The sequence below is a fragment of the Plecotus auritus genome (assembly GCF_963455305.1).
Source record: "Plecotus auritus genome assembly, chromosome: 6".
Taxonomy (NCBI): Eukaryota; Metazoa; Chordata; class Mammalia; order Chiroptera; family Vespertilionidae; genus Plecotus; species Plecotus auritus.
Genome location: NC_137773.1, coordinates 533672 through 543462, shown reverse-complemented (window position 1 = coordinate 543462; position 9791 = coordinate 533672). Strand labels below are relative to the sequence as shown.

The following is a 9791-nucleotide window of genomic DNA, read 5'->3' as shown; positions in this document are numbered from 1 at the left end:
TTTTGGTGTGTGTGTGTGTGTGTGTGTGTTTGTCATTAATCCTCATCTGAGGATATTTCCCATTGATTTCTAGAGAGAGTGGAAGGGGGGGGGGAAAGGGAGGCAGAGAGAGAAACATCAATGTGAGAGACATATAGATTGGTGGCCTGCCACATGCCTCGACCAGGGCCAGGGATCGAACCTGCAACCAAGTTAAGTGCCCTTGATCAGAATAGAACCTGGGACCCTTTAGTCCACAGGCTGATGCTCTATCCACTGAGCCAAACCAGTTAGGGCAAAAGTCTATGGTTCTTAATTAAAACTGAAAAACTGTCAGGAACAGAAATGACTGGGGACTGGTCGGTCCTAGGTTGGAGGGACTAACATGTGATTGTGGATGGGATCCTGGGGGTGGGGAGTGGGGAACATTGTTGACACAGTTGTCAGAATTCAAATGGGGTCTGTGGATTGAAACTTAATATCGTTTGAATGGTGATTTCCTCCCGTGGTTGGGTGGAGAATTATGTAGGGGTGTCTGCTTTTGGGAAATACACAGGGCGTATCCTGGCATCCTGTCATGTGTAGAGCATGATCTCAAACAGCTCAGAAAAAGACTGGGGGAAATGGGCATATCCTATCTAATAAAAGAGTAATATGTAAATTAACCGTCACTCCGCAACAAAACGGTGGCACCCCAGCAACGGGAGCCCAGCACCTGCTCCTTGGCAGTGGAGGGAGGGAAGGGGCCTGTGGGGACGCAAGCCCAGCATCCGCACCCCAGCTGCACGGAGGGAGGGGAGGACCCAGAAAAATGGATCTTTCCAGTTCCAGATGCTGACGGAGCCCTATGGGTGCCGGGGTCCTCTGCCTGCAGCCCCCAGTCGCAGCCCAGCAGCCCCAGTCGCAGACTGGAAGCCCCCTGCCCACAGTCCAGACGTGACCAGCGTGGCGCCGCAGCGGGGGGTTGTCCGGCGGGCACGCTACAGACATCAAATCACTGCTGCCGAGGCCGCCGCCCCCCACACACTCACAAGTAGTATGGTCCAAGGGGGCGACTCCTGAGGCACAGCTCCCATGGCAGCTGATGCGCACCACGCTGGGCGGGGAAGCGGACCTGAAAGCCCACGCCCCCAAGTACCCGAGCTGCAGGGCGTCGTGGGCCGGGGCCCTGAGGAGGCCCCAGGACAAGCACCTTCCCAGAGGCTGTGCGGGAGGGGAGGACCCTCTGGCTAGAGGCCGGGGTGAGGGATGCTGGCATCTTTGCAGGCCGGGCTGAGGGACACCTCCCCCCACCCCCGTGCACGAATTTCGTGCACTGGGCCTCTAGTCTATAATAATAAAAGGGTAATATGCTAGTTAGACCAGATGTCTTCCGGACATCCTTCCTGATGAAGCCGGGGCCTGGGGGAAGCCAGCCCGGCCCCGGGTGCCTGCGGGTGGCCTGGGGGAGGGAAGCCCAGGTCCCAGGTGCCTGCCAGCAGCCGGAGGAGGGAAGCTCGGTCCCGAGTGCCGGAGGAAAGCTGGTGCCAGCAGCCGGGGGGAAGGAAGGCCTACTCTTACACGAATTTTTGTGCATGGGGCCTCTAGCATGTGTATAAATGCACGCACGCGCGCGCACACACACACACAGTCTACCCTAGCTATTTTCGCCTCCACCTTTGTGCACCTGCCTACTTGCTAAGATCTGTAACTCCAAAAATCAAGGCTTGCAGAGCTTCTGCGGTCATTGGGCCACGGCCAGGGTGCAGAAACCCTGCAGACAGACCCGCGGGCACGGTCCCAGCTGAGGTGCAACAGGCGCCCCTGTTTTCTTGTTTCCGTTCCAACAGGTGAACTGGGGTCTGTTTCGCAGCGATTCCGTTGGGGCTTTGGCATTTCTGTGCTTCCTGTGGCGTCTGGCTGTGCGGGGTGGCCAAGCTGGCGCTCCAGTGCTGCCGGTTCCCTGAGCCCGAGACGACTGTGCGGTAAAATAGGGAGAAATGACGGCGTCGGGTAAGCAAGTTCAGGCTGTCGCCGTTCCAACATTAAGGAACCCACAGCGCCCATCACATACGGCGTCCTTTCAACGGAAACACAGAGCGCTGCCCCGAGCACGCATGGCGCCGGCTCACGGGGCCCACAGACCAGCAGCGATGGCCACTTGCGGTGACGTCATGACATCGTGATGCTGAGGCGACGCCCGGGGTGAGTCCGGCTGCCACGGCCACGTCCCCGCCCACGTCCGGGCCTACGCCCCACAGTGAAGCCTGCGGTCAGGCACCGACAGGCGGCTCGGGGAACATGTCGGTACCGCCGCCGTTTCTCTATGCACGGTTAAACCATCCGCGTTCTTCCGGAAAGAAGAGCTTTTTCTCCTCCTCGGACGGCCACGCTCCCAGGGCGCCCGAGGACCTGGGGCCCACCCGGCACCCCAGCCTCGCTGACCCCGCGGGCCACTGCCCTGACAGCTCCGTACCTCGCTGCGGCCCTCCGCGCCGCCCGCCGGCGCCGTCCAGCGCGGTCCGTCCATCTGCGCGGGCCTCGAGGCCACCCGGCCACACGCGCTCGCGGCCGCTCCCCCACGACTCCGCTTTCCCGCGCCTGGCGGTGGGCCCAGTGCGCCTGCGCGGAGCTGCGTCACGGTGACTGCGCTTCGAGAAGCTGCGTGACTGTTGGAGAAGGGAGGCGGGGCGTCGAGGAGTGGGCGGGCCGACACGGTCGCGACCGGATGGGATTGGTCGGACTTCCGATGACGTTTGGGGCGCGCCATGAACGGCGGGACGGGATTGGCCTATCCGGAGGTGTCGTCATCGGGGCGCGCGGGAACGCCGGCGTCCAGGCGGCTCTGGGACGCGTCAGCCGCGAATAAATGGAAGGGACCTGGGAGGGGCGCGATGCTGCTCTCGCTCCCGGGCTCGGGCGGACCTCGGTCGCTTCTCGGGCCCAGTTTTCCTCGTCCTTTCGGTCTTGGGACACAGAAGAGGACCACCCAGTTCTCCGGCTGCGCCACCTTCGGCACGCCTCCGCGGCTGCGCCGGCCTTCGACCAGAGCCAGGTGCGGGGCCGGGGTCCAGGCTGGGGCTGGGGCCCGGCAAGAGCATCGGGGCCGGGGTCCAGCCTGGGGCTGGGGCAGGGGCCCGGCAGGAGCATCGGGGCCAGGATCCAGGCTTGGGGCGGGGCGCAGCGACCGGGGTCCAGGGCTGGGCCGGGGCCGGGGCCCAGGGGCCGCAGCAGGGCTCCGGCTTGTGGGGACGGATTAGCGCGCTAATGTTCCAGCAGAGTCACCCCGGGTCAGGGCTCTCAGGCCGCTGCTGCGGTGTCCAGGACCGAGGTGGGGCTCTCGGCATTTCCTTCCACCAGAGGTCGGAGCACCCGTTAGGTGTTGCGCGCTGCGACACAGCGACGGGCAAACCTCGCCCCGCAGGGTTGATAGGAAAGGACGGGTCTGCGGTTGCAAACCGACTGTGCCGGGAAGGGTTTCAGGATCGATCCCGGAAGAGCAGCGGCTCTGTGGCTTGGGTGCGGCGTGGTGAGGATGGTGGCAGAGGCCCTTTCGAGGGAGCGACACTACCCCGCCGCGAGGGGGCAGCATAGGAGATGCTCCCAGGAGCGGAGGGAGCGGATGGGAAGGTCCGGAAAGCCCTCGGGATTTGAATTCTGGGAGGGACAAGAGTTTTCTTAGATGAGGTGGGGACCGGGTCACAGAGGGCACCTTGGGAGGCTGCTGTGGGCCTCCGTTTTCTCTCAAGCGCAGTGGCTTCACCAGTTGTCCCCCTGTTTTCCACGGCGAGTTAACAGCTTGCCTCCTCCCTGATGAACCCCAGATTGTCGTTAAGGAATAAGTTCTAAGTAAAGCCCAAATGCATAAGAGAGTTTCACGGAGCAGCGAGGGACACAGTTGAGTCTCTTCGGGAAAGTAGTCAACTAGCGTGACTTCGCACCTGGTAACAGGTTTGTTTATGTCAACACGTGTATCCAGCAGAAGAAAGGAATTGTGCCTTAAACGGCGCCGAGGCTGCAGCTTTCCCTGGCAGCCATGCAGATTGGAAATGGAAGCCCTGGTCCACCTGAGTCACACTTGGGTTTTGCTGAAATCCTGAATTGGGCTTGATTCCAAATGAGCTGGTACTCCTCCCCTCCCCACCCTCCCACCCCTATTTTTCTCTTTGTTGAAAGACAAGAATTTGTGAAGCTTTCATCCCCGGATGGGGCCCGGATGACAGGGACATTTATTAACGTTCCCCACAGAGCATGTGGGTGTGCTCTCTCCAGCTGCAAGTTACAAATCCTGGTGGCCACCACCAGCCCCCCTTGCTCCCCTCCTAACTCTCTAATTCCTGTAGGTGCTGCTACCCTCTGTGCTCTGGACACTCCCCTAATGGAGCTCCCTGACTTGGGGAAGCATTGTTCGGAAAAGACCTGCAAGCAGCTAGGTAAGCCCTTTAAGAGATGGTAACAGGAAATAGGCAATTGGTTGGCTGTTTGGTGGGGGAGAAATGCTGTTATGTTAGTTGCCAGGACCAAGTGGATAGAAGTGTGCTGCTTAAATACTCGTGACACCACATGGGATGGGCTCTCCTTTGGAAAGATAGCTTTATCGATTCCTCAATGTTGCTGGCACCGTGAAGTTCATGACCCCCCCACACCCATTTTTTTCTCATGAGGAGTACCTCAAAAATGTATTTGACAGTCATAAAGAACTTAGTGTAGGTGAATACCTGTTTCCTATCCTATATAATAAAAACCTAATATGCAAATTGACTGAACGGTGGATCAACCAGTCGCTATGATGTGCACTGACCACCAGGGGGCAGACGCTCAACGCAGGAGCTGCCATGACTCACACTGGCCATTTAAAAATAATAAACGGTACCATGGACCTGGTGCCAACAAACTAACACTCAGCTTCCCCCAAGTAGGACACAGGCCCCACCACCACCCTGGAGTGACACCAAATCACAGCCAATGCTGCCAAGACCCCATGGGGCAAAATGCGGCCCATAGCTCAGCCCAGCCCGGAAGGGGTTGCTGTGGGTGCTGGGTAATGATGTCACATAATGATGTCACGTAGCAATGCCTGGCTTCCTCTCCCTAGCGACGAGCCTCCGTGCAGTTTCTTCAGCTCAGGAGCACAGCCTGCTTTATATCCAGGTGCAGACATGTTACAATTTAACCAAATGTGAGGTGTGTTTTTTTTTTCAGATTTTCTTCCATTGAAATGTGATGTATGTGAGCAAGATTTCTGTAAAGATCATTTTACCTACGCTGCACATAAGTGTCCCTTTGCATACAAGAAGGTAATTAATCATACTTTATTCGAAAGATCCTAGTTCTTGCTCTTTAAAGCTGTGCTGTCCAAGATGGACTCCAGCCTCATGTAGCTAATAACTTGGTTAAAGTTGAGCTAAACTTAATGTCAGTCTCTCAGTCACACTGGCCCCGTTCCGGGTGTTGCGTGATCACAGGACAGCGATCGCTGTGTCCTGTCGGATGGTGTGGGTATGGAGCATCTCCACCATCGCAGGACGTTCCGGGCAGCACAGCCCTCAGGAGACTTCTGCAGGTGGCTCCCAGCCTGTAGTCAGTTTCCGGGTGGTGCTGGGCCTGCCTCGGCGAGCTCTCTCGGCAGTCTGCTGCTTTTCATCGGGCAGTCAGTGTGGGAATGACTTGGCGTCATGTGCTTTGATCAGTGCTGGCTGGCATCTGAGCCTCCAGGCTATTCCAGGTCTCCAAGTGGGGGAGGTGACTCACTCGTGTTTACAGGCACTGATGACCAGGCCCAGCTACTCCGTTCGTCTGCCTTGGAGATCAGTGGCAATGCTTTATTTCTTAGACTTGCTAGCTGAGGGAGCATTCCTGGGTGACTTTTCAGCTCAGCCCCCAGACTGTAGGCCCCTGTGATTCTGTGATTAGCTGTCACCTTCCGGATGTCAGTTGTCACCTCAGTGTTCTCACTGAGCTAAGTTTCCTCAGCTCCTGCCCAGGCTCGGAGGTTGTTTTGACCGTGTGAGGCGTGGAGCTGCTGGGAGCCGTGTTCTCACGGGTTGTTAAGCGTCCGGCTGCTTTGTATGCACTGCACCATCTTGCCTTTTTCTCCTGTGAGTTTCACTTGCCTGAATCTGGAATGTCATCTTATGTTCATTCTTTTAGGATGCTCAGGTCCCAGTATGCCCGCTTTGTAACTGCCCAATCCCAGTAAAGAAGGGGGAGATACCGGATGTGGTGGTTGGTGAGCACATGGATAGAAATTGTAGTTGCCGTCCTGGGAAGAAGGAGAAGGTGAGGACCAGTTCCCTGTCAGCTCTGTAAGTGGTTTTCCTTAGGGGAATGGGCCAGTTATCGCACTCAAAATTCCTCCTGATCGTTTGTATACAAACTGAAGCTCTAATAAAGTTAGTGTTGTGAGTGGCATAGGCTTTTACAGCCAAATAAACACATTCTCTGAGTATTTGGGTCTATGTTAGGATTTGCTTTCTTTTTTTGTGTGTTAATCCTCACCCAAGGGTATTTTTCCCCATTGATTTTTAGAGAGTGTGGAAGGGAGGAAGGGGGTGGGGGAGAGAGAGAAACATTGATGTGAGAGGAACACATCGATTGGTTGCCTCCCACACGTGCCCCGACATCCTGGGATTGAACCTGCAACCCAGCTATATGCCATTGACCAGGAGTCAAACCTGTGATCCTTTGGTGAGCAGGCTGACGCTCTAACCACTGAGCCATCGGCCAGCACAGGTTTGCTTTCCTTACGGGAACCTCACACTTTCTCCCAAGATGGAGAGTTAATGTGGTTTTTGAGAGCCATTCTGTTCGTGCCTGCTTTCCCCTGAGCACCTCCTGGGGACGTGCAGGCGGAAGCGGAGAGGACCCGAGTTCTCGCCTGGCAGCCGTGGTGGTGTCAGTTGGGCCCCAGCGTGTGGGGCACACAGCCGCGCCTCTCCCTTGCAGCCATGTGGCTCGTTTGGGGCAACTGTTTTCTCCAGGTGCGCACACTGTTGGATCTCGGGTTTGGCAGGTCCACCTGTGGGTTTGGGCGTCACCTTTACCACAGTGTGAGCTGAACATGGAGCTCCTATTCCCATTCTGACTCCCACACATTCTCACCCCGTCTCCCACCCTCCCAGGAAACTGGCTTTTGTTTAGCTTAAATCTCAGTTTCAGTCATGGGTCCTTATGTGTAGTTACCAACTATCTTAACATGTCACATTGAATACATAGCAATTACAATTACAGTAAATAAATGTAAGGTCCGTTACCTTCTGCCTCCTGTTTCTCCTCGAACCCGAGAGAATAACATCCCTGTGCCTTAGCCGCACAGCACCCTTCCTGGCCTCGCCTCTCCCCTGCTCTCGCTGCGCACTGCGTGCTCTGCCCTCCCAGCCCTCGGGAAGGTCTTCCAAAGCAAAGACCCACTAACCGGGTGGCTCCGAACTGGCATGGTCTTCTCATTCTTGGCTCAGCCCAGACTTTCCACCTGAGTCCTTCCCTCCGCCTCATGTGGGTGTGGCCTTGTTCTTCTGGAGCTCTTTGCTCCCCTACCTGCTGCCGACATCGGTATTCTCCTGGGGCCCAGCACCTGTGTCCCTGCTGGTTGCACACGCTCAGGTCACTTGAGGCAGTTGACACCTGTCCTTGCGGAGGGGTGCCCCCAGGCTGCTGGACACCCCTCTTCACTGACATTCTTAAACCTTCACACACTCGGAAGTGCCTGGCGCTGTAGATCGATGTTCCAGCTCTCTTCCTGGTGGGGACACCTCCATGTCTCCTGAGCCCCTGGAGCCAGCAGCCCTCTGAGGGACTGTGCGTGATGTGCCATGCTTGGCCTCCTTCCCTCCCATGTCCCCAGTCCCCACTCCCCCGGGTGTGTGTGTGCCTGAGAACACCTCTAATCACCCTACATGAATCCCCAACTAACAGCTGCTTTTGTATTTATCACTTTTTAAAACTTCCTGTCTCCTTAATTAGTAGTCATTGTTTTATAGTAAAACTAGAGGCCCAGTGCATGACATTTGTACACTCAGGGGTCCTTCAGACCGGCCTGTGGCCTCGCAGTCCAGGAGCCCTCGCAGTCCAGGAGCCCTCGGGGGACGTCCGACTGACGGCCTAGCACTGCAGCCGTGAGCCGGGCTTCTGGCTGAGCGGCGCTCCCCTTGGGGGCGCACTGACCACCTGGGGACAGCTCCTGTGTTGAGCATCTACCCTGGTGGCCAGTGCACGTCCTAGAGACTGGTCATTCCACCGTTGGGTCGATTTACATATTAGCCTTTTACTATATAGGATGTTTGAATAAGACCTTGACCTCTTCATCCCTAGTAACTAAGAGCTGTTTCTAGTTAAATGTTAATGGTCTTACTGTGGGGCTTGTTAAAGAATTGCTTATGGACGCAATTGAAATAACAAGCAACTGGCTTTCTCAGGTTTTCACCTTCCGGTGCTCGAAAAAGGGGTGTAAGAAGAAAGAGATGCTGCCCGTGGCTTGTGACCAGTGTCATAGCAACTTCTGCATTCAGCACAGACATCCTCTGGATCATAGCTGCACACACAGGAGCAGAGCCGTCAGCATCAGGGGGTGAGAAGTCCCAGATCGTGAGCTGGCCTGACACCTCCCCCGACAAGGGAGAGCCAGCTTCCAGCCCTGGAGGGTGGCGCGCAGCCTGGAGCATTGTTCTCTGTCAAGTGGTGGGTGCAGGAGTTGCACGAAGATAATCTCCATTAAAGTTGGACTCTAAATTAAAGCTGGAGTCTAGCTGTGTTGTTTCCTGGGGCTGCCGTAACCAAGACTCTTTCTGTGCTCTTGCTGGCTTTGTTCCAAATGCGTTAGAATCACCCAGAGGTGCTGTTAGAGCAGTGCAGGCCCCACTCCAGAGAGTGATTTCTGGGGGCCTGGGTGGACCCTGAGAATTTCCACGTCCAACAAGTTCCCGGGTGATGCTGCTGCATCGGAGCCGCTGTGGTCACAGCCCTTACAGAGCACGTGGAAGGCGCCAGCGCAGCAGGCACTGAGCTCAGGCTCTGTTAGAGCCATTGACTTGATGCAGTTGTTAGAAAAGTTGTAAGTCTGCTGGTAACTTGGGATGTGAACTGTATTTTTTTTTTTTAAATATATTTTTTTATTGATTTTTTACAGAGAGGAAGGGAGAGGGATAGAGAGTTAGAAACATCGATGAGAGAGAAACATTAATCAGCTGCCTCCTGCACACCCCCCACTGGGGATGTGCCCGCAACCAAGGTACATGCCCTTGACTGGAATCGAACCTGGGACTCTTCAATCTGCAGGCCGACGCTCTATCCACTGAGCCAAACCAGTTAGGGCTGGGACGTGAACTGTATTTTTTTAATGTAGAGTGCCTGGGAAGGCACATGGGCATTCTTTAATTATTGTCAGCTGAACCCAGTGGCGTTGACAAAACCACGCCCTGGGAACACGCTTTGCCAAAAAGGCAGATGTGTTCTCAGCATTGACTCATCTTTGCCCAGGTGTAGGGAAGTGGGTTTTGATATGTAAATCCAGTCAAGCGTCAGGAATGAATAATAATCTCCTTTGTCTTGACTTTTGGTGAAACTTCCTGGTATTTGGGGATGTAAAATAAACACGCTGCATCGGCTCTGGGTCACTGTCTCTCCATCAGAAGAGGGCAGTGGTCCACCCAGTCCCAGCTTTTTCCTTCTATCTCTGTGTCTTGTCTCTTTCTTTTATTTCTCAATCCCCAGCCCCTCTACTCGAAGAACCGGATCATCTCTCTTTCCATGCTGGACGCGGAAAAGAGAGACCCCGCCATATTTGAACTGTAAACCATGAAATCTGAGTATAGATCAGGTCTCATGAAAATTTCTGT

At 55.5% G+C, this 9791-nt stretch overlaps 1 protein-coding gene across 2 annotated transcripts; it reads left to right on the top strand.

Annotated features, from left to right (window-relative positions):
- The first annotated feature begins 2762 nt into the window (after nucleotides 1–2762).
- Nucleotides 2763–9625, top strand: ZFAND2A (zinc finger AN1-type containing 2A). 2 transcript variants are annotated; one of them, XM_080673352.1, is made up of 5 exons: nucleotides 2763–3013; nucleotides 4302–4391; nucleotides 5161–5255; nucleotides 6109–6263; nucleotides 8373–9625. In XM_080673352.1, exons 2-5 carry the CDS (start codon nucleotides 4337–4339, stop codon nucleotides 8659–8661), a joined length of 594 nt encoding a protein of 197 aa, XP_080529478.1. In that variant the 5' UTR covers nucleotides 2763–3013; nucleotides 4302–4336; the 3' UTR covers nucleotides 8662–9625. The 2 variants fall into 2 exon arrangements, with proteins under 2 accessions (XP_080529478.1, XP_080529479.1); XM_080673353.1 differs by having other exon boundaries at nucleotides 2795–3013; nucleotides 6109–6237.
- The last annotated feature ends 166 nt before the right edge of the window (nucleotides 9626–9791 follow it).